Here is a 24,810-nt window from a genome sequence, read left to right on the forward strand (position 1 = left end):
GCTAACAAACATAAACATTAGAAGATTCTAGTTTCAGGTCCTTGGGTTGCTGCCTTACAGAGGAGGGGCTGCAGAAGGAATGAGCAGACAGAAAAGCTGAGATGCTGGGTAACCCAACACCCGACCCGTCAGGTAGAAGTGAGCCAATCGTGCGGTGAACCCTTTGGAGAAAGAGCAGGGGAACCTCATGGTAATGGAGGCAGCAAGGTGTTGGGTGGAGAGGGAAAGCAGTAGTCAAAGAAGGTCACTAGCAGTCAGGGTTCTCTAGAGAAACAGAACTAACAGGAGAGAGAGAAAGAGAGAGATTTATTTTAAGATACTGGCTCACAGGATCATAGGGGCTGGCAAGTCTGAAATCTGTAGGACAGGCCAGCAGGCTGGAAATTCAAGCAAGAATGATGGTGCAGTCTCGAGTCCAAAATCAATAGGTCAGGCCAGCAAGCTGGAAACTCAGGCAGGAATTCTATGCTACAGTCTGGAGACAAAATTCCTTCTTCTTCAGGAAATCTCAGTTTTTGCTCTTAAGGCCTTCAACTGATTGGATGAGGCCCACCCACATTACGGAGGATCATTTGTTTTACTTAAGGTCAATGGATTTTAAATGTTAATCACATCTCAAAAATACTTTCACAGCCACATCTGGACTACTGTTTAACCAAACTGGGTACCGTAGCCCAGCCAAGCTGACACATAAAATTAACCAACACAAGGACCGTATGACAAATGAGAGCAAGAAAAAAGCCCAATCTTACAGAAAACCATACACAGATGGACCAAGAAGAATCACAGGCCATAGACACAACATATTGGGAAGCCACCTCAATGAATGACACAATCTTTCCAGAGAAAGAACCAGAAGCTCTCCTCCTAGTGGAGGCTCAGTCTGTGATTAAGGGCAGCTGCTCGGGCCATCCTGACCAAGAGCTGCTCATACTAGAGAAAAGGGGAGTGGGGAGCTGACAGGGTGGCAGACAATGTCCTCAGAGAGGAGAGCGTCCCTGGGTCTCCGACTGAACATGGGATCCTGAGAAACATGTGAGATTAGGGCTCATGGAAAGCATACAGACGAGCTCAGGTGCCTTCGGGGACTCAGGCTCTCACACAGGCTGGTGCTGGGTGTGTGCTGGCACCATGTCAGGCTCTGGAGAGGTCAGACAAGTTCTGTAAAGCATAGGAAGAAGAAAGAACTGGCCATGTGATCTTAACCGACCCTCGTTCCAGCCTTCCTCCAACCTGAAGCTTTCCCTGATGGCTCCAACCTACAATGGCATCTCCCTCTGCAGAATCTATGACTGAGTATTCCCCATGCACCCCAGTTTTCTTCATGCACCCCTTACCCTTAGTATTGTGACTTGACCAGACTGTAAACTCCTGAGAGCAGAGACTCTGTCGCATCCGTCCTGATCCTTTACCACACCCATCCTTGGTCCCCAGCTCCTTATTTCATGGGATTTAAAGGATTTATAAAAAGTATGTAGTCCAATTACCCCACCATTGCTTGAATCTTACTATGCCATCCCCAGCCACAGAAGTCTGCTCCAGCCTGACACTTCAGAGGTGAGACCACCCACTGCTCAGTAAGTGCCAAACAGTGGGGATGAGACCACGGGGGCTGAAAAAAGAATATCTGTCCCTTTGAGCCATCCTGGGAAACGATACACCCAACCTCTAGGCTATCAAATTCTGGATTTTTTTAGGGGGAAACAAAAAAGTCAATAAAAGGTTACCCGCCTGAAAAACAAAAAGAGCTTATTTATGTTTCATTGCAAAAGGAATCATCCCACCAGGCCAAGAATACTCAGGAAAATACTAACATTGTGTCGCCTACAATTACCCTGAAACCCCTTCAAATGCCTCACACCCATCTAGCCGCTTATCAAAAATGAATGAAATGCTGAACAATACCCCAAAATAACAAACTGTGTGTTAAAAACAACCTTGCCTAAATCACAACATGAAATTCCAGAGGCATAAGAAATCGTGTGGCTCCTGCATCAGGGTTCTGTGTGTTGGCCTATGAGTGTGGGAGTGTGTGCTGTCAGGCTGGCTGCAGAAGATCTGGCCCAGGAAGAGAATGCAGAAACACAAGGAGGGACAGGTAGGACCAGGTTTGAGGGCACTGACTCCTGTTTTTGAAGGTCCAGCTCAGGGACTGGCGACATGGTCTCCAGAGGAGGAGCTGCTGTGGCAACCCTAGTCTCTGGGCAGGATTTATGGAACCTCATGGAGCAGGCCCTTGTTGTTTATTTAGCCACACGGAGTTTCAGCACTTGTGGCTTCAAGCCAGCTATGTAAAAGGGTTATTTTTCTTGCTTGTGGACTTTGCACTTTTTCACGGAAGGGGCCAAGTGGTCCCTGGAGGACCATTTTCCCAAGCACCATTTGCTGGACTGGCTCTGCCCTTCCACCATGGACTGTCTGACACATCCAGCTCCGAACTGTCACTCGGCCATCATGAGTTCCCGAGTCTCAAGAGCCATCCAAGGTACTCCAAGGACCCCCCAAAGAGGAGGGGAGCCCAGAGAACCATTGCTCAGGACTCCCTTTGGAACTGAGGGCAGACAATAGACCTAGAAAAGGAGAGGCCCAAAGGAAAGCCCTACCAGGGCAGGGAAGGAGAAGACGCACTGACCAGAACAAAGTCAGCTCCTGAAATTGTGCTCAGGTGTGTATCAAACAGGGGTAGAGTGGGGAGACTAGAAACAAAATATGCACACATTTGAAACACTCATCTTTTCTGTTGGAATGGCTTTCCCCATCTCATTTAATCTAACGGCCCTTTCCCCATAGAGTAGGCAGCCATATGGAGTGAAAAAGTTAACCGACCAAGGGACCTTGGACCACATCCCTGGAGGAGGGCAGCCCTTCTGATGGACTAAGCGGCCAAGAGAAGAGATGTTCTTTAGCTCTAGCCCAGGAGCACTAGTGAGGGTAGTATAGAAGCTCAGCAGGATGGTTGTTTCCAAGAGCCAGAGGGAATTCAGGGCAGTCAGAGGGAAGATGTCCCGGGAACAGGAGTGAGGAGTAGGTAGGGATACCCAGGCTTCCTTGGCAAGGCTGAAAGCCAGAGGAAGGGCCTGTCACCCTCCTCCTGCTCACGCCATCCCAGGGTCTGGCACGTGCAAGGGTCTGTCACTGTCTCATGAAACAGTTGGAATAAATGCAGCATAGCATGGTGGTCAAGTCATAGGCTTTGGGGTCAGACAGAGCAGTTTCTACCACTCATTAGCTCTGTGACCTTGGGCAGTTCCCTTAAACTCTCTAAGTCCCTGGTTTCTCACCTGTTTGAGAAGAGTAACAAAAGCGCATGCCTCTTAGGGTCATGGTGAGGCTTCAATGCAGTTGCATACATAAAGCATTTAACCCGGCACTATAGTAAGTTGACAGAGGACAGATTATTAGCTGGTCTAAGGTAGCAGTGTCCCCAGCAAATGTGGAGTAAACCTGGACTTCTGACCCATCCCCGTGAGTGACCAGTCTCCTGAACTGGACTACAAAGGTTGACCACAGGCAGGCAGAGGGAACATCTCCTCCAGGTGCAGGCAACAAAGGGGCACATTGTAGGTAAACTAAAAAGTAACACTATAACTAAGAATCAGTCTGCTTTTTATGATCACCATGCCAGCAGCCCAAAACCGTGTCTGTGATAGAATATACCTTCCCACCCCCTGGGCGGACTCTCCCCTCCCATTGGCATACCACTGCCCTACAGTCAACTCCCTCCTCAGATATGCCTTGCGTTTCTTCCCTTGGACTCTTGGCACCAAGTAGAGGCCTTAGCACACAGTTGCTGATGGGCCTATGACCCTGGCCAAGGCCCTTAACTAGTCTGGGCTCCTTTTTCTCATTTAAAATGAAGCAATGGTACTAGATGAGACCACTCTCATGGTCCACATTCTTACAAATTAGACAGGGTCAGCTGCAAGCCCCACAGCTCAGGGGCCAGACTCAGACTCTGCGTCACACAGCCCAGTGGACCCCAAGCACCGGGAAGGGGCAGCGTGCAGAGCAGGGCTGCTGGGAGCCTTCGGGCTCTCCTGTGTACCTCACACTGCCCTCCACACTCATGCTATGTGGCCCAACCTGCTGCGGCTCAGAGGCCCCATCTGCTGAACAAAAGGAACAATGCCCATCCACATGCCGACGTTAGCTGAGAGCACCTACTCACAGGGGTGTTTGCAGTGGGGTCCGTAAACCGAGCATGTGGCTGGGATGAAGTGCTACAGGTAAGGAGGTGGCAGGGAAAATTACAAACCAACCAGTCTGCTGGAATAATTTCTGTGAAACCTAAAATGGCCATGCACAGTGCACCATTGTCTGAAGTGGTGACCTCTTCCTTCCCACACAGACAGAAACTCAGGAGTGAAAGAAAACAAGTTATAAATTCTACTGGGGTTATTTCTCTAGGATGGAGTGTCCCAATATAGCATAGAGACACTTTTTTTTTTTAAAAAAAGAACATTTTCCCCAAAGCATCACTGACTCATATCCACTCAAATTTTAGACAAGGCTCTATCTCTATTGCTTATGCCATTAAGTGAGTTCATATGACCCTTCCACCAAAAAGAATATGAAATGCTTCACGGAGGTTTTGCAATGAGAGATGGCAAGCTGTCTTCCTTCTAGTTTAACTCAGTAACTCGTTGACCTTGACCTGATAAGCTCTGTGCTCTAAGAAGAAAAGCTCCCAAATAAAAATGCAGGCGAGAAGGAAGGAGGCGTCACAGGCCAACAGCAGGATGAGAGAGAGATTTTTAATTTGTCACAATAAAGTACTGTAACTTCACTTTTCATCCCCCAAAACACTAATGCTGCCTATGTGAGTGTGTTTATAAGATCTATATCCTGCCTACTTCCAAAGCCATTTTACAAATAAACACAGAATGAGGACCCTCAGACCAAAGCAGAGGCCATAGTTGACTTCTGGCAAACTGGAAGGAGTCAATTGCAATACCTCGGCAGGACCTTTGATTTCCATTTCTTATCAACAGAGGCCAAAAGGAAAACATACGGACATGTGGTTTTGCTATTAACACCAAAAAGCATACAAACTCACCTACAGAAAAAAAAAACCAAAACCTTTGCTGGTCGAGCCAGTTCCAGAGGCCGGATCATACCCCCACAACTGACATCACTCCACTTCGCTTTCAAGCAGACAAAGTGGGGTGAAGGCGCAAGGCAGCTGGGAAAGCTAGTTTTAAAACAAGGTAAAAACGGACTGCAGGGCTAGGGGCCTCCAAATGTGTTTACGGCTCCTCTCTGTAAAGGGAAAACTTGAGAAAGGCCTTTGTTGCCAGAGAGAAAGCCATAGGGATGGCCGCCAGCCCCAAGCTCCCTTCTATTGGCCCTAACTGACCGAGACACCTGCATAAGAGGAATGGGCAGACAGCCAGAGGGCCAGTTACAGAAATAAACATCAAGCGTTTGTTTTTATATAGATATTTTAAACACACACAAGCCCAGACCAGTCCGCGCCTGCTAACGTTAGTGGATTACTCATTCTTCCTTCCAATCACGTCATGTGCGAGGTTCCAGGTGGCTGTGGGGTATTTGCTTACAACGGCTACCGCTGGTTTCCCTGAGAGCTGTTTATTTTTCCAGGCCTCAGGTCATTACATCACCTCGTGGTTTCTGGGCAGGCCAAGAGTGCTGGTTTGGGGGTGGGGGAACCAGCCAGGAGGTGCATGTGCCTCAGCGACCCTGAATCCCAATCTTAGCAGCAGCTATCCCGGAAGGAGCCTCCCTGATGAGGGAGGGAGCAATCCAAAATGCAGCCAAGGGGCCCCAAGCAGGCCTATAGGAGCAACGCCCTGCCACCCGCAGGTAAGGGCAGGGTGCTGCGGACAGCTGTCCTGTGACATGGATGGGGAGTTAGACAATTCACTCATGTATGAGGAGACATGGGCCATTTCCATGGCAGAACTTAAAAGAAATGCATGTCTACCGCATACCCACTGATGGCTCTGCCTCTGGGAAACAGTTACGACAAGCTGCTGCCTCCACCAGTGCGCAGAAGGAAGGTCTGCCGGGCAAAGAGGCAAGGAAGGAAAGGCACGGTCTTCTGGGCTTTAACCCATAGAGCCAGCCAGGTTCTAGGGCCTTCCTGAAGCCCCAGACCAGATCCTGAAAGAGGGTAACTAGAAAATATGAAGATAAAGGAAAGAAAGACATGGGGAAGAAGGAAGTCAAATGACCCCATGGAGACTACAGGAGTCAACCACTGAGGCTGCAGGAAAGGGCCTCTGTGCCTGAAGGTCATTGCCATCATGCTGCACAGAGAGAAAGATTAAGGCTCAAATAACCATATTTCCTGAGAAAGAGTATTTTCCCAGAGGAGAAAGCAGGGCCTTTTGTCATACAGAAAAATTAAAAAAAAAAAAAACTTACAAATCACAGATGTAGGAAAGTATCTGCATTTAGTAAAATTAGAAGCAGCGACACATGGGATGAAGAATGAGATGAAGCCTAGTTTTGATCATTTCTTTAACCTCTTTCTTCTATAAAATATAAAGGATTTTTAAAATTGTTTTAATTCTAATTCTATTAAGAAATGCCTTGGTAGCTCGGCCCCGCTACAAAAACTCAGCAAGAGTTCATATCTCCTTATAAAAGCAGAACAGAGTCTCTGGCCAACACTCACACATGAGAAGATGCCCACTTTCGAGTTCTAGATGTTAGCTGGCCAGGTCCGTGGTCTTCCTGAACACAAGAATAAGTCCTGGTACAACGGAGGCAAGAATCAGAGAGAAGCTCAGTGAGGCAGACCTGTCAACGCTGAACTTGCCAAGTACTCAAAAGGCGACACTGACCATGGTGAACACACAACAAAGCCTTAAAAACAAGGACCAAAAGCTCCAGGAGAAGCAAAGGAACAGGATAAGTCTGAAGGCATATGTGTCATGTTATTGCAAAACTTCGGCTGCCCAGTGGAACCCTTCCAACATCAACAGTCCCCAGGCCAGAAAACAAACCTGGCGTCATAGGGTCTGAGTGTGAAAGAAGGATGTTTGGGGTGTAAGAGAAGCTGGGATGGACTCTTTGCCTCTGGGACAGAGAGCTGAGAAGGAGAGTTCTTGCTCAGTTGGTTCTCTGAGTCCCACATCAACATCCCCAGAGATGCGGGCCGAAGCTCACCAGAACCCAGAATCTTTCAGCAAACTCTAATGGGAAACTGTCTCAGGGGCTTGATCCAGAAGCTCTAGGACATACCAGAGCCAGATGCCCAGACATGAGTTCTCATTAAAGTATATCTGACTTCTCATCAGACCAAGTGAGATCATGTGAAAAGTGACTAGCCCAATATATAAAGATACTCCATCAAGAGTGGCCATTGCTTTTCTCTCTCCCCCAACTATCCTGTCCTAGACACTAACCTTCCCAAAACATAACCTCACAGACATAACTGGGGTTCACAAGGGAAAAAGAAAGGGGCTTGGGTCACACCAAAAAAAGGAAGGTGATTATACCAGCCTGGAAACTATTTTTCAACATGGTTCCATACTCATCCAATTGCACACTATATAGGAGAAGTAGAAATGGAAAGCAGAAGAACTTCAGTGGAGGCAAACATCATCAGCTATAGCTCTGTATGTCTTGACTTGGGCTAGCTGTGATGATTCCGATTTTCCCCATAAGGATGAACCTCTTCTTCTCCATCCTTCCCCAAAGCAATCAAACACATTGAACTAGATTCTATAATGGATATAACAGTAGGCAGTAAAGCCCTTGCCCTCACAGGGTTTATAATCTAGAGAAATTAACCACTAGGAGACGAAAATGAAGCCATTCATGGAAGCAATTGCTAAATGTCAAATGAGTGTTCCAGGCAAAAGGTGTATAATTTCAGAGACAGCTCACCCTCATGTTGACCACTTGGTCACAAAATGAGACTGAAGCCTCCTAGTGGGGGTTCAGGGAATGGGTCAAATATTTGCAGATGTCACTTTCGGGTACCACAGGCACCAAAACCACCTCTTTTTGACTTATCATATTTTGCCTAACAGTAAGGGGGAGTAGAGGAAGGCTCTAAGAAGAAACTTCCTAATAAATGCTTAGAGTGACAATCACAAATTCTTTCCGGACTGAAGAATTCTCACTACAAGCAATAGTAATGATAACAAATACATGTCCTTACAATTTATCATGTATTTATTATTTATCACTTAGCCAGGCATCTGTTAAGTACCACATGGACATTAACTCAGTTAGCCTTTAACCACAGTCCTTTGAGGGGGAGATCATGATCCCAGGGGGGTGATTTGACTTGGCTGGGTCACTCAGTAAGCGTTGGAGCCGGAAAGTGAACCCAGATTTCGCTGATTCCAAAGGCTGTGCTTTAACCACAGACCTGTTTTGTCAAAGCATCTGGCCCATGGGAGTTCACATGGTCTCCTTCCCGCCCACCATCCCACAATTCTTCCGGTTTTCATCTAACAGGGAACCAGGCACCTGCTGAGGTACTGACCAGCCCAAGTCACAGAAGAAATCAGCAATGCCACACAGATGCACCTCATAGTCTAAATACATCCGTGCATGCCAGCCCTCACACTGCCACCTTTAGGAAGAGCTGGCATACAGGTGAACCTAACAGGGACCAAGGACAGCATTAACTACTGGTCATGTAAAACCCTGCCTGCCAGTTGAAAGGGATGTATCTTTTGGTTCTAGTCCTTGCTATCTATAAGGAAAATATGATATGACTAAATTCAACAACCAGACATAAAAGATGCCAAGTGGCATTTCTCACAATAAAGCCTTAGACTGAAAGAAGGATGATTTCCCCTGATAGAGATAGACTGCATCTGTTACTAAATTTTCCTATAGATGGACATCTGGTCTTTATTGATGGTAAATAAACTTTACTGACTTTGGTCTTCATGAATGGCCAATGAACTCTACAAATCTGATCCCTCTTCAAAAAGTATCCCCTTTCTACAAGGGGTTCAGCCGGTACCAAAACCTCACCACGCTCACAGGTCCCTCAACAGATCAGACCAGAAAAGACATGACCGTAAGTAACTATTTAGAGCCTTAAAAACACAGACCCAAGGCTCTTGAGGTTTGAAGTCCAACTTCTCTTTGCCCAGCTGTTCTTCTTTCAAATTCTTCTGCAGAGCATATAGAAAGTCAATTAAAACATTAAAACATACGGTCAAAATGGTTTGTTGTTTTTTTGGTTTTTTTAGCTACAAGTGTCAACTACTCATGAAAGATGATCCCTGAAACAACTGAAGACAAAGTTAGAAGGAATTAACTCATCTAATCTCATTTTACAGCTGTAGAAATTAAAGACCAGACAGGTTAAATAGCTTGCCCAAACCCACACAGTAGATTGTCATGGAGCCACCACGGGGCAGCCATGGACAGATCAGGTATGTATATAATCCAAGGCAGCTTATTTACCTGAATTTCTTACACTGGTGTTGTTCAATTTGGAGTCCTTGATTACCAAGTGTTTAATCCATAGAGTGGGAGCTGTGATTTCTGGGGGGGGGGGAGAGAGAAAATAAAGTCTGGTCAAAGAGAAATATAAGTTAGAGTATAACCCCAAGGCTTTTTAGTGGCTATTTTTCTCAAGCCTGAGCCATCGAGGCTTGAGCTAGCTCCCTCATTCCACATCCACTTTGTCCCAACTCCCTCTCCCTTCCTCACTAGAGAAGCGCCTCTCCCCATCAGCTCATAGGAGCCAACGAGGGCCTCCTGTGCCGGGAGGCAGAGTGGTCAGAGTCCAGAAGCACTGAGCCACTCCATCCAGGAATAAAAATATTGTCCCAGGAGGTGAGGAACATGGGCCAAGTTTCTCTCAGCTGCTTCCTTGGAAGGAGGTTTAAAGGGGATAAATCAACACATGAATGCCAAACAAACCACAAAGACCACTTTGGAGGAAATGGCTAAGCCACAACAGATTTTAGGTGCTGAGATTCTGCTCCACGTGGCAAAGAAAGTAACGGGTCTAATGTGCACTTCAACACCCTTTCTAAAGATTTCCCGTTGAACAGAGGCTGACCTCCATCCAGAGAGCTCTGGGGTGCCTCTAGGCTCTCCAGGGCTTGGGTCACCCAGAGGACAGGCGGTGTGTGAATCCAGGATGACCCTGAACACACCGTAGAGTGACAAGACCTTCACTTGTCCCTGTGGGGGTTGTTGGGGTGGTCTCCCAAGCTAACATGGTCTCCATTCCCCACCTGATCCCCCAGGGTTGCAGACTTGCTGACGATAAAGGACCTTTGTGGGTCATAGAAGCCTTTGACCTTCTAGGCATGAATATGTTCCACTAAATGATCAGTTGCAAAATATAGCTCACATTTTTATCCCTCTATCTAAAGCTGAGCCTGTGCTAAGGACATCCCTAGTCACAGTACCAACCAGTGGCATAATTTCTTTTTATTCCCCTATCTCACTGTCCAATCTCATGATCCAGCCTGGATACACTTGGCTGAAAACTGCTAAAAGGTTGTTACATATTGTACTGAAAACTCGGCCTGGGTGTCAGACTTGGCACTGTGCCAAGTTTCCTGCTTCTCCTTATGGGAACCCGGAGTGCTTAGGAAAGCACACTGAAGCACATAGGCCCTGAGCAATTCAAACTCAAACTGAGGCCAGCCTTGAACCCCAAGCTCCCTCTGTACACTCCTTATACCTCCAGGGACGTCCAACCTCCATTCTGCCACCAGCCCCCACTATTTCTATTGACCTAGAGTTTCTCCTCTCCCAAATGTCTTGACTCAACTTGCAACGTCCCTACAACTTAGCCAAACCAGCTTCACTACCCAGTCTCTTTCTTGCTAGTTTCCTCTCTATACCCCGTCCACACAATATTCCCTCCTTTGTCCATGCCAATCTCCCTTCCTGGCATGCCCTAATTCTTCCTCCCCACTTTCAAGATCCAGCTCAAGTCCCATCTCTTCAATGAACCTTTCCCCAGACCATTTTATACATTTTATACATTTCTACTACCATAAAAATTGAGACTATATAATTTGACACAAAAAGCTCTCCAATAGTTGCCGCTGTCTCGAGAGCAAAAGCTTCATCTCATCTATTCCTCCTTTGTGCCCCAGAGGCATAGAACTATGCGAGGCACCGAGCAGGAACTTGTAAGCGCTGGTTCATTTACTGAAGGGACCACGCTGGCCTGACTGTCTTTCTCAGCCATGGCTCCTTGGTCTTGGCAGTTTGAAGGGTCCATCCAGACTGTATTATTATTGGATACCAGCATCCAGGCAGGGAGCTTGGCAAGAACAGAGGCCCTTTCCAGAACTGGAGAGTGTACCAGTTCCTGGGAGGGTTTGCATTTTTTAAAAGGTTAAAACAACCCAGCTTAAACTGGGAAAAATTAAAATTAAAAAAGAAATAATAATAATAAAGCTTAAGCAAACATCCGAAGGAAAGACCTGGAAACGGGTGGAAGAACGTGAGTCAGATGTAATAGCAGAGCTTACCGTCTCCGTCGAACACCGGCTGCGTCTCCATCGTGGGTGTCGGCTTAGACCCATCATCTGAGTTGAGGGTTAAAAAGAATCGAAAAGAGACTACCATCATTGAGGTAAATACTATCTACTCTCCAGCACTGTTGAATGGTTTGGGTTTGCACATGGCCCGGCCAAGTCCCAGTGAAAAGACCAACGAGAAAGCAAAGAAAGAAGAAAAGAACAAGAAGGAAGAGAGAACCACAGAGAGACACCAACAGTAAGGCAAATCCAGGTGTGTGCGCACTCTTCCAAGGGAGGGACAAAAGGGAGCTAGGTTGTCACGGCTTTGGAGCACGCTTCTTCATCAATCTGAGTGTACCAGCATGACTGTCAGTCCTTGTTCCTCTCCAACAGGAAAGCTGGGAGGACTATCTTCCCCAGACCCCTGAGTTTTGACCAGGCATGATAAGGTCAACACACATTGTGGCATCAAATGCTGGTGTCCCCAGTTCCTTCCTGCTTTCTTAAGGAAAACAAGAGGCTGTGCTGCTATTCCTTCCCAAACTTCTAGCTACGTCTCCATCCTCATTTAAAAAACAGTCACGGGGATAGGGAATCTAGTCAATAATATTGCAATAACTATGGATGGTATCAGATGGGTACTAGACTTATCAGGGTGATCACTTTGCAAGTTATATAAATGTCTAAGCACTGTGTTGTACACCTGAAACTAATATAATATTACATGTTAACTGTAATTGAAAAATAAATTAGTTTTTTAAATACATAACTAAAAAGAAAAAAGAAGAGAAGCAATAAGGGCCATTCTCTCTCCAGCATGCTGAACTGAAGAGAGTTGGGAATCCTTAGAACACATGCAACTGTGAAACAGCATATACCCCAATTCCCTGTGAGAGGTGGAGGCAAACAAAATAGGAGGGGACATGGGAAATTGCGCCCTGAATTTGCTTTCAAATTTCTAACATAGATGATGGGAGCAGAGAGTTCTCAATAACAAATCCTAATACTGATTGTTCTGGTGGTGTTGGCAGGTCTCAGCAGAGCAAGATCCCCTGCAGCTCAGGAGTGAGTGCAGATTTTATCTACTTTTCAGGGCTCAGTTCTTTTCATCAAAATAAAATCTTAGTTTAGAGCAGCGTTCTTTAACTTTTTTTCATTATTGCTCATCTAAGGAGCATTTTCAGACATTTTTCTCCTAATCACCTTCCTAATGATTCACTGTATATCTGTTTATGTACTGGATGTATATCTGTGTTTTATATGTAAAAAGAGAAGGGTTCTTTTGCCCCCCCAAAAAACCCCCCCACAATTTTTGCCTCTTTGGTGAAAGCTGGGGGCAGGTAGCTTCACCCTCACTGAGAATGCATAGTTTAGAAAAGTCTCTGTTTTCTCCCTCGATGTGGGGAGAGAAGGAGGGGACTCTGGTCTCAGTTTTATGATTACACCATCCCTCTCTCCCCAAGACCCCAGAGGTCTTCTAGAACTGAACACTATATTCTCCTAGCATTAATTATTAATGGAGAATGCAAGTTCTCAGACAGTCTCTGCAAAGCCAGTTATATCATCAATAACAACAACAACTCTGCATCATTTAGAGCTCTCAGAACCTTTGGCTGACTTCCCCGCATCTCATCAAGAGAGCAAAACAGAACACAGAGTCCTGATCCCTTTCTTGCGTCCACACCCCACCCTTAGGGTCTTAAGATTGGAGAGCTATGGAGACTCTAACCCTTGCTCAAGGTTGAGGCCAACAACCCGACAGTTGTGCGATACCCGACACTGCTATTGTGCTCATGTGCTGACACCAAGGCCCAACTTTCACAGGCGCCAAGACAACCCTGCACTATCTGACAATCATCCCAAGGAATGAGATGCAGCAGCAGGAAGAGAAGAGTAACCTTGCCGGATGTCTTATTTGCCTCCAACTGGAGTCCCGAACAGGCATCGTGGATGCCAACCTTGGTAAGTTTGATCTGGAAGTCATTGAGGGAGAATAAACAAGGAACAGAGCCACACAATGGCATTTTTTTAATAGCATCACTTCCCCTGACTCTATTAACACCTCTTTCCATTGAAGTCAATGAGCCATTGAATGGAGTCTTTTGGCAGCTGCAATGCACATTTGGTTGCTCCTGCCGGATGCAGGGTTCACAGTCTAAATAGCCCAGCACAGTGTGCTCAGCCCCTTCACACAGGGTGGCTTCATTTTAGGATTCTTAAAGGTAACAAAGAGAAAGTCAGAAATCAAACACTGCTAGGGGGACAACTCTGGGTGAGAAAATGAGGCGTGATAAAAAAAACTATGGTGAATGTTTAAGTTTAAAAAAAATTATTACAGTAAAAGACACATTGTCATTAATCCCCCTCAAAATACTCTCCCTCGCTTCGAACACACTTATCCCATCATTCTTGCTTTCTGAAGCAGTTCTGGAAGTCTTCTTTCATGAGTGTCTTCAGTTGTGCTGTTGTGGTTGCCTCAATGTCCTGAATCATTTTGACTTTGGGGAAGAGCCACAAGTCACACGGTGCCAGATCCGGTGAACAAGGTGGATGAGGACACACTCTAATGGTTTTATTTGACAGAATTGCCGTATGCCAGAAACAATGTGTGACACAGGGTGTTGTCATGATGGAGGAGGTAGTACAGACACTCACGAAAGAGGACTTCCAGAACTGCTTCAGAAAGTGGCAAGAATGATGGGATAAGTGTGTTTGAAGCGAGGGGGAGTATTTTGAGGGGGATTAATGTCAATGTATCTATCATTATAATAAATTATTTTTATATAAACTTTCACTGTATTTTGTGATCATACCTTGTACAAGTGAAAAATAGCTTATGTAATATTTTAATATTCAATTACAATCCTCCTATATTCGTAGAGGTGTATCTCTCTCTGGAGCAGAACAACAGAAAACATTGTTATTTCTCTCACCCTCCAGATGAGCCTCGGGGACTGACCATCTGGTCCAGCAGTCAGAAAATAATATCTGTTGCTCAAGGAGAGGAAGAAAGGTTTTCAGTCTCCTCGGGAACTTTTGCACTTCTGCAGGTCGAGGACCTCCACGATTGCCCAGATGCAAGCCCCGAAGCCCAAATAGCATGAAGCCACAAGCAGGCAGTGAATCGTCCTGCAGGGTAGGGTCACCGAGGGTGAAGAGATACAGCTGCACTGCCACAAGGGAGGTCCTACATGGAAATCTTTATGAAGTGAGAACAGACAAGGTGCCCTGCTGCCAGGAGAGCCACCTGTGAAATTCAGCATGCCCAAAGGTTGGGAAGCCAAGCCAAAGCCAACAGGACCCTCTGACTATCATCTCCGGGCACCTGGGTACATGGCTTCCAACCCAGCAAACAAGCGCTCCCTTCCACCAAATAGGTCCAAGGCCTGGGTCCAAGGCTCACATGAGTTATGCCTCCTGGCAAGCCTTCGGGCAACACCAGGCCCCACACTGGGCCCTGGGGAGAAAGAAAAGCTTCCACTTATGCTCCTGGCCTCCCAGTCTCCAATGGGGTCGCACTCCAGATCCAGGCATTATATGCAATAAGTTGGTACCTGGATGGAACCCCTCACTTTTCTTCTCTGGGCAGTGATATCTTCTTCTAAAAATGAAGAACACCTGCCTCCCCAGCCTCAGGACACTGTATTGGAGTAAAAGACTTTAAAGACCTCTTAAAGGAGGTATAATAGTACTAAAACATCTTATCCAACGGCTTACTTTTAAAATTGGATTTGCAAAATTAAAATGCTATCAAAACTTTTTAATTAAAACATAAAGTAAACCTTACAACTCAATAAGAAGACAAACAACCTGATTTTTAAATGGGCAAAATATTTTAATAGACATTTTACCAAAGAGGATGCATGGATGATTAATAAATACATGAAAAGATGCTCATGTCATTATTTGATAGGAAAACATAAATTAAAACCACAATGAAATACCACTACATACCTACTAGAATGGCTAAAATTTTAATTGACAATACCAAGCGTTGGCAAGGATATGGAAAAACTAAAACTCTTGTTCATTGCTGATGGGAATATAAAATTTGATATCCACTTTGGAAGAGAGTTTGGCAACTTCTTTAAAAACTAAATAGCTATGTACGATGTCAGAGGGGTAGTAGACTTGGTGGGGTTATCATTTTCTGAAGGTGTAAATGTCTAATCATTATGTTGTTTTGTACACCTGAAACTAATAATAAGATAAAAATTAAATTAAAAGAAAAACTTAAACATAAACTTACCATTCAACCCAGAAATTCCACTCCTGGGAATCTAGCCAAGAAAAATAAAAACATGTCCACCCAAAGACATGTATACAAATACTCATAGCAGCATTATTTCCAGCCTCAAACTGGTAACAATTTAAATGTTTGTCAACTGGTGAATAGATAAACAAATTGTGATATCTCCACATGATGGAATATTATTCAGCAGTTAAAAGGAATGAATTATTAATACACATGACAGTATAGGTGAACCTCAAAAGCATACTAAACGGAAGAAGCCATATGTGAATTCTACATATTGTATGAGTCCATTTATATGAAATGCCTAGTAAAGGTAAATCTACAGAGACAGGGCTGGGGGTGGGAGTAGGTTATAACTACAAATAGGTACAAAGTTTCTTTTTTGGGTGATGGACTTGCTCTCTGGTAGTGGTCACACAACTCCAGCAATATACTAAGTTCATCAAATTGTACATTTACAGTGAGTGAATTTTATGGCATGTAATTATATTTCAATAAAGCTGTTAAAACAAAAGGAAAGGTGGTGCCCAAGTCATCACAGATAAATCATTAGGCAGCAGCAGCTAAATGATCTGAATGATCCTTAATGTCGGGGGAGACTTTTTCATATATTTTAAAGAAAAATATATCTGAATTTCAGCTGACATCTATGTACATGATAATTTGATGCCGGATGCGTATGCTTAGTGATTCTTTTGAACCTCAAACAGTAAGACTTTACTTCTCTTTGATACCCTAACATGCTTCTGGACCAAGCAGAAGCAGATAGAACACTGAGGAAAAAAAGCCAATTCAAAGATTTTTCACTTTTCTTACAGGCAGAAAAAAGTAAATTTGGAAACATTAAAAACATAAATAAAGCAAACGAGAGAACGTCTCAAGGATGATGTCGAGATCAACAATAATAATAATGTTACCACATTTCGCAGCACTCCGGGTTTCTGGCAGGTGGCTTTCCTCATCTAGTCTCACCACCAGCCAGGGTGGAGGAAGTCCCCAGGCCGATAAAAAGAGATTGGGTCTCAGTAAGACACTGATTGGCTCAAGGCCGCAGAGGCAGTGAGCAGCCTTGGAAACTGCCCGGACCCAGAGCCATGGCGCGGGGCCTTCCAAGATTCCCCACCCCCCAGCCACGCCTCCTTGCAGGTGCAGCCCCAGAAAGTCCCAGCCCCCGCACGGGCTCTGGGAGCCTGCACAGACAGCGGGTTTGTGTGACAGCACAATTCCTTGCCCTGAGAGAAGGCCTGGCCCACGCACAGACAGCTGGAAGTAACTTCGACCCCCGATGACACCGTTCAAAGCCTCCTCTGTTTGGCTTTTTGATTCCTGATTGACATTCGCTGGCGAGTGGAGATAAATGCCGGGCTGAGGACAATGTTGATCCGCTCTGACTATTCTCAGGGAAAGACTTTTCAGAATAACAAACAAAACAAAACAAAACCCCAAAAACATTGGTGTGCTTAAGGGACTGAATAGAGCCCAAGAGGTCCAGGGAAGCAAGGCCGGGCCTTTCAAGGGTCTGGCAAGTCCATTGAGGAGTTAATTGTTTGGGTGTACAATGAGTTTATTCTGACCACATACAAAGAGCTTTCTCTTCCAGGTCCTTCAAAAGCAAATGTGTCAAAGGGGCCAGAGGAGGAATCCGTATTAATAGCATCTCTTGGGGTCTCCCGGGCTAAGGAGCCTTGGAGAATGAGGGGAAAAAGAAACCACCACCCCCATCCTGAGACTTGGATGGTCTCTCAATGATCCCAAGTCCCCTTCAATTCTTGGGCTCTGCCCAGACCATGTCCATCACTAGTCACCCTCCCTCTTACATTCTTTTAGGCTTCCGTTGACCATCTTTTTCAAAGACATGGAGATAGACTTCAGCCTGGTAGAAGTGCTGGCAGTTTCTTCCTTTTGAAAGGCCACATTTATGCCAGAGCCACCATCCCCCTCAACATGTGACCCAAGGACCCAGTATGGAAGTCGAGATCACTTATTCGCGGCATCATAGGGAGACAACTGTGCCTGTTTGCAAAAATCCCTTAAGAATGTTAGTCAACCTCAGTATTTCCCGAGATGCATGTCCCATGACTAGCAAGGCTCGGAAAGGTGCTATGAGCTATCCTGACTCTGACCTTTGAGAGCAGAAGCTACCTGAACCCTTTCGGTCCTTTCCAGAGCAAGATACCAATGTTTCTCATTCTGTCTACTTACCTGCACACTGCCTCCCAAAAGAAGTGAAAATAAACTTAAAGCTGTCTTTTTACACGCAGGTGCCCACATCCTCAAGCCCCACGTTCACCTGAATAAGAGCAAAACCATGAGGCTGGTGGAAAAGCTAGACCAGAGGAGGAAGATGAAGAGGAGGAGGGACAGGAGGAAGGGAGGGAGAGGAGAAGGAGGTGGAAAGGAGAAAAGGAGGTGTGCCTACAGCACAAGAGTCCGTTCAGGGCTAGGTTCACACAGAAGACTGTGCTAATTATTTTAACTTTTATTTTGAAATGATTATAGATTCACAGGAAGTTGCAAAAATAATACAGAGAGAGCCTATGTACCCTTCACCCAGTTTCCCCCAATGGTAACATCTTTATAATTAAGATAATTCTCTAGGTAGCATAATTATATAGAGAACATCATTACAGTACAATATTAAACTCAGGAAATTGATATTGGTATAATTCATGGACCTTATTCACATTCCACCAGTTTTACATGCACTCATATGTGTGTATGTAGTTTTATGGAATTTCTACACAATTCTATCCACGTGTAGATTCATGTAACCACCACCACAATCAAGATACAGAGCTATCCCATCACCACAAGGTTCTCCCTTGTGCTACCCCTTTATAGTCACATTTCCCCTCCTCCACCCCACCCTTCACCCCTGCCAACCACTAACTCCATCTCTATAATTTTCAATTTCTAGAGTGTTATATAAATGGAATCATGCAGCATATGATCTTTTGAGATTGGCACTTTGCATAATGCCCTTGGGATCTATCCAAGTTGTTGCACATATCAAAAGTTTGGCCCTTTTTATTACTGAGTAGTATTCCATGGTATGGATACAGCACAGTTTGTTTTATCCACTGAAGGAATTCTTTGGCTTGTTTCCATCTTTGGCTATTTCTACCTTTGGGTTGTTTCCATCTTCAGCTATTACAGATAAAACTGCTGTGACCATCCATGTACAGGTTTTTATGTGGACATAAGTTTTTATTTCTCTGGAATAAATCTCAGGAGTGCAGTTGCTAAATTATATGGTACGTGTATGATTAGTTGTTTCATTTTTAAAGAAACTTCCAAAGTATTTTCTAGAGTGGCTGTATCATTTTACATTCTTTATCAACAATGTATGAAAGATCCAGTTTCTCCGCAGCCTCACCAGCATTTGGTATAGTCACTATTCTTTAATTTTAGCTTCTCTGGTAGATGTGTAGTAATATCTTATCATGGTCTTAATTTGCATGTCTTTATGGCTAATCATGTTGAACATCTTTTTGTATGTTTATGTGCCTTCTGCCTATGTGCTTTGGTGAAATGTCTATTGTGCATTTTGCTCATTTTTAAATTGAATTGTTTTTCAACTGTTGAGTTTTTGAGAGTTCTCTCTCTATATATGTTCTAAATATAAGTCTTTTGTCAGATATGTGGTTCGTAAGTATTTTCTCTCAGTCTATAGTTTTTTCATTCTCTTAACAGGATCTTTCACAGGGCAAGTTTTTAATTTTGATTAAGCCGAACAATGTATCAATTTTGGGGGGTTTTTTGTGTTGTTGTTTTTTTTGGATCATGTGTTTGTTGTTCTAGGATCAAAGCTGTAGGTTCACCTAGCTGAAGGTTCTAAAGATTATGTCCTATGTTTTTTTTCTAAAACTTTTAATAGCTTTACATTTTACATTGAAGTCCAAGATCTATTTTGAATTAATTTTTGTAAAAGGTGTGAGTGTCTTGGGGGCTTTGTTTTTGCCTGTGGATGTCCAATTGCTACAGCACCATTTATTGAAAGTAATGTCCTTCATCCACTAAACTGCTTTTGCAGCTTTGTCAAAACCCAGTTTTCCATACTTGTGTACTAGGCCTTTTCTGGGTTCTCTATTCTGTTCCACTGATCTGTGTGTCTATTCCTTGGCCAATACCACATTGTCTTGATTACTGCAGCTTTCTAAGTCTTAAAATCAAACAGAATATTATGATTTCAACTATGGAACCATTCTGGAAAAGGCAAAATTATGGAGACAGTAAAAAGATCTGTGGTTGCCAGGGGTGGGGGTTGAGGGGGTGAGAAGGGAGGAACAGGTGGAGCACAGAGGATTTTTAGAGCAATTGAAATACTTTGTAGGATACTGTAATGGTAGATACATGTCATTATACATTTGTTCATTCATTCCTGTTGAATGTACACTAAGAGTGAATCCGATATCAGCTTGGACTTTGAGTGATAATGACGTGTCAATGTAGGTTCACTGATTGTAACAAGTGTACCACCCTGGTGAATGTTGATAGTGGCAGAGGCTGCGCATGTGTGGAGGCCAGGGGTTAGATGGGAAATCTCTGTGCCTTCCTCTTAATTTTGATGTGAACCTAAAACTGCTCTAAAAGAAATGTCATTTTTTTAAAAAAGAAAATGAAATAAACATTTAAAAGAGGGCATTTGTTCCGAAGAACAAAGGGAAGCATAAATTGAAAATTCATAAAGGGTCATGAGGGAGTAAATATTAAAAATATCTTTGTTTTAAAAAAAATCAGAGTGATAGCCCCCACTTTATTTTTCTTTTTAAAAATTAGCTGCTCTCGGTACATTGCCTTTCCATATAAATTTTAAAATAAGCAGCTCCTTGAATCTCACAGCTTTCTTTCAGCAGGCACAGAATTGGTGCAACGGGACCCAAGAATGACAATTCCTTAGCTTTTACCAGAGGAGCTGCATGGAGCTGGGAGCTGGAGCGAGGGGTTCAGATATGGCCCTGAGGACTTTTCACCCACATGCCAAACCCCTGCCTCCCTCCAGGTTGCTGTGCCACACTTGGAGTTGAACTCAGTCAGTCAAGGAACAGTAAGCAAGTGAACATATTCTCAGTGTCCTGACAAGCTCTGAGCTCTCACCTGAACTCCAGGGATCCCACAAAGGCAACAGGCAGAGGGATCAAGAACTTGCCAGTGGGCCATGCTCATCCCAGGTAGCCTCCTCCACGGGCCTTTCCTTAGAGGCTCTGGCCGTGGGAGCTACCAACCAGGGCTATTTGCAGGATCCACCTGCCTTCTCTCTCCTGCAGAGGTGACAGCTTCCCAGCACCTAGAATCTGTGCTGCCCTGGGAGGCTTTGCCTCCACCTGAAGACAACCTCTATAAGAAGAGGCTGAGAACTATTAGAATGTGAGCTCCACAAGGCAAGGCCAGGGCTCTTACCATTTTGCTTGTCACTGGATCCTCAGTGACTGTAATAAGCCTAGCACTTAGTAAGTTCTCAGTAAATATTTGTTGAATCCAAGAGTAAGAGAACCAAGTGCAAAACACCAATGGTCACTGCTAATACCAGGGACGCATAAGAATCTATGACTAGGAGGCTTTTCCAGGTCCCTAAACCCCATTTCCTCTCCAGTCCTTGGATACGGGGTATGGCAGGGATTCAAACTCTTAGTTTAGTATCCTCCATGCATAAACTTTCTTTTGGGGACCCTAGGGTAGGGGGTGAGATGGAGAGCAGGGGGTTGAGTAGATGGAGCCAAGCTGGGAGAGTATTTAACCGTGGGCAGTAGGGACACGTGGTGCATACATGAGCACTCAGGCACACTCATGCATACCCCTTCTGCAACTGGTCTCCTCAAAACTGGTATACTGATATGCCAGATGGGTCAGGGTGGCTCAGAGCACCAGAAAGCAGCAGCAATATGCATGCAGAGAGCAAAGAGCTGGTTCTCATGGACTTGGAGTTGCTTTGGTACAGTTCTGTTCAGCAGGCACAGATTCAGAATGAGAATGCTTCTCCACAGGGAATGCAACACGCACAGAGACCAACCCGTAGAGGTCACTCAGCTGCCTATCTCCATTCAAATCCAACCCAGGCTGGTAGGTAATCAGACTTTTGCCAATATCCCAAGACAGCCAGCTTCGTACACCTCAGTCAGGCTTGGGGCAACAAAGTGAACCCCTCTTCAGTATGCTAACCAACCCCCATGAGGGCTGAGGCTGAAAGCCACCCAGTCCCTGTCCTCTGGGATGCCTGTCATCCATCACCCCTGCCCTAAGCACATCCCTCAGCCCTGAATAAAGGTGCTGCTTAATCCATCACTTGAGTGACAAGATCTCCAAGTTGGTACCAACCCTCAGACCAGGTTCCAGGGGAAATTCTAAAAACAGAGACACAGAGAGGGACCTTGGAGAAATGACTGTGACCCACTCTTTACTTGGAGCACATACTATGGAGCAGCAACGAGCAGGGGATAAAAAAAGTCTCTGCAAATCAAAGTTTTGGAAGTTCAGCCCCTCTCCAAGTCTGGCTGGACAAATACAGAAGCCCATGCAGAATATGTCAGCAGAGTCTGCTAATGTTTTTGTGTGGTTTTTTTTCTCACTTTCCTTAAAAAGCTAATTCCCAGACCTCTTAAAAGAAGGGGAAAAAGCAAACTGCAGAAAACTCCTGATAATCCTACACTTTCACTTGCCATTTATCAAAGCATCACCCTGGGATCTCTAAGGTCCTGGCTACTCAGAAGAAAATAGCTCCTAGAGAACTGCCGGAAGTCACTTTGCAAGTGTCCTCCAATAATTCTCTCATGTGACCATTCTTCACCATCACCCCACTGGAGTCTGGGAACTTCCCTCCTGTACCTCACTAGCAATGAAGCCCAGGACCAGTCCCGATGTTCGGTTATCCAGGAACCTCCCCAAAACATCCACATTCATTAGCATCAAGACCCTGAGAAGAGGCAACTCAGGAAAATCCACAGGCCTTGGTCAACCAGGAAAAAGACATTCAGGGTAGACTCAGAATCTCTAAGCACATTTGCTTCCTAGCCACTTTCCTTCCGACGACTTTGGTTAAGACTAAAAATATTCATCTCTGCCTAAACTTCTGCAATCCTCAACTGTTTTTGGCAGCAGATCGTCAGAGCTTAAGGGGCTGCTGGGGGCCCTTTCCTCTCTGATATTCCTCTGTATCATCAATAAAACACATGTGGGTGCGTGTGTGTCGCCCACCCTCCAAATACACGCAGACCCCTTCCATCGCTCTTCAACGGTGAGGACCAAGGAAGAAGGGGAGGGGGGGCCGGGATGGGAATGCCCCAGATCAATGGATATTTGAAACTCAAACACATGGCCAGGACCTACACTGCACGTGTTAATTACCACACATGTGCCCGTAAAGGAGTCCGTGAAACACAAGGGGCCCAAAGATCAGAGCGAGGCAAGGACATTCCAAGGGATTAAATAAATAGTCTGAAGTTCCGACCCTCCTCCCTTCCCGGAGCGCATGCATCTGGGTAAGATAACAGCGCCTCCCTCCCTCTTCACCCCCCCCCTTCTCCCCTCGGGCCCCACACCTGCGGACCCAGGAGCCACAGCAACCCAAGCCTCCTGTCCTGCCAAACGGCTGTGACCTGCGACCGCCTGGCCTCTCTCCCTCCGCCCTTCCTCCTGCTATCTCTCTGAGCGTCCTCCCCCAGCCTCCTCTCGCTCTGCCTTTCTCCTCCTCTCCTTGGGAGGACTAATTCCTGGCTGGCAACCAGACGCTCCGTCGTCGCACAATACGCCTTTTCATTCCTTCCAGGCGGAGAGAACCGATCCCTCCAGCCCTGTCAGCGTTCAAGCCGGCAAGAGGGTGGGGAAAGAACCGGCTGGGACCGCTCCTCCGCCGCCACCCCCCAAACACACACCCAACCCTCAGCCCTCACCTCCTTTCTGGCAGGACCCCTCACCCTGCACGAGGGTCCAGGCCTAGCATCTGTCTGCAGCAGGCCTTGGAGCTGCAAGCTCTAGCTCTGGGGAGATGCTTTCTAGGAGACCCCACATGTGGGCACGAACTCGGACAAGAGGCTTTTGTGTCTTTCCACCTGCTGCCCTCCGGAGCACATTCCATTCTTAAGTGGCAGCTGAAAGGGACCTTGGTGGGCCGACACAGGATATTACGAATGCCCTCTCGCACCCCGTCCCCATTCAAACCCCAGCTTCCTGGACAGGTGTGACTTCAGGTGGCCCTTCTTACAGGTGGCCCGAACCTGCTTTTCACTGCACTGCCCATGGCAGACAAAAAGAAGAGGAATAGTACTTACGTTGATCCTCCAAAGTAGAAGGAAAGAGAGCCCGCTGGGCAAAAGCCCAGTCTCCAGGGGCAAGGGAGCCCTGGCCTCCCCCCACCCCCTGCCCCAGGCCTTTGCACCAAAGAGGAAGCCTCCGCAGAACCATCTGGAAGGGAGGAACCCATCTGCGATAGGAGAGCAAAAAACTGGGAACTGATGGCAAGTTATCTCTGAGATGAGGCTTCAGACTCTATGCCCCCTGGGCCCTGCAGCACCCCTGGAGGAATCAGGGGCCCCTGCCCTCTTCCAGCTGGATCCATGGGACCCTGCCATGACCACGGGTCTGTGTCTTATTGTCCACAGGGTGCAAAGCCACATCAACCTGGAAAGTCCTTCTCTGTGCACTTGAAGAACCCAAACCCCATGGTTGGCCTTTCTTGGTGTGGGTGCTTTATTCAGTGTCATGTACTCAGTCCCCTTGGTGGGGGAAATCTGAGCGGTCGCTTTTGTGTGATTGCCAATTTTTTTTCTGCTACCAGGACCTCATGCCCAGAAGTCAAGGTGATGTTCTGAAAACTTCAGCTGCAACAAGCAAAACTGAAAGCAGCTGTCATTTTCAACTCCAGTAAATTGTAGACAGACTCACGCCATGCACAGTGTTGATGATTTCAGGTTTTTGCAGAAAGAAACATTCATGCCCCTTTCCCACTCTCCCACCCAGAAGGGAACCACCAACACGTATGGCTGTCTCCACTGTTCTGGGAAGGACCTACAAAGGCACTTGTTCTCTTCTTTTCACCCACTTACTCATTCTTGCTTATGGGAAGGGGAGCAGCCCATCTGGTCAATTAGCCCATGTTTTCTAGTGGGTAGTGGTGTCACCATGCTTTAC

At 45.7% G+C, this 24,810-nt stretch overlaps 1 protein-coding gene across 4 annotated transcripts in view; it reads right to left on the reverse strand.

Moving 5' to 3' along the window:
- The window catches only part of SMOC1 (SPARC related modular calcium binding 1), a 151,963-nt gene that overhangs the window by 25,262 nt on the left and 101,891 nt on the right, over nucleotides 1–24,810 (reverse strand). For 2 of the 4 annotated variants that reach the window (XM_019641384.1, XM_019641383.1), the window contains exons 6-7: nucleotides 11,442–11,498; nucleotides 9,403–9,483 (exon numbers count right to left, since the gene is read on the reverse strand). In XM_019641384.1, the coding sequence (XP_019496929.1) occupies nucleotides 9,403–9,483; nucleotides 11,442–11,498 (138 nt within the window). Of the gene's footprint in view, nucleotides 1–9,402; nucleotides 9,484–11,441; nucleotides 11,532–24,810 lie in introns of all 4 variants that reach the window. The other 2 variants (XM_019641382.1, XM_019641381.1) reach the window with 1 other exon arrangement.

The sequence above is a fragment of the Hipposideros armiger genome, unplaced genomic scaffold (genome assembly GCF_001890085.2).
Source record: "Hipposideros armiger isolate ML-2016 unplaced genomic scaffold, ASM189008v1 scaffold_59, whole genome shotgun sequence".
NCBI lineage: Eukaryota > Metazoa > Chordata > Mammalia > Chiroptera > Hipposideridae > Hipposideros > Hipposideros armiger.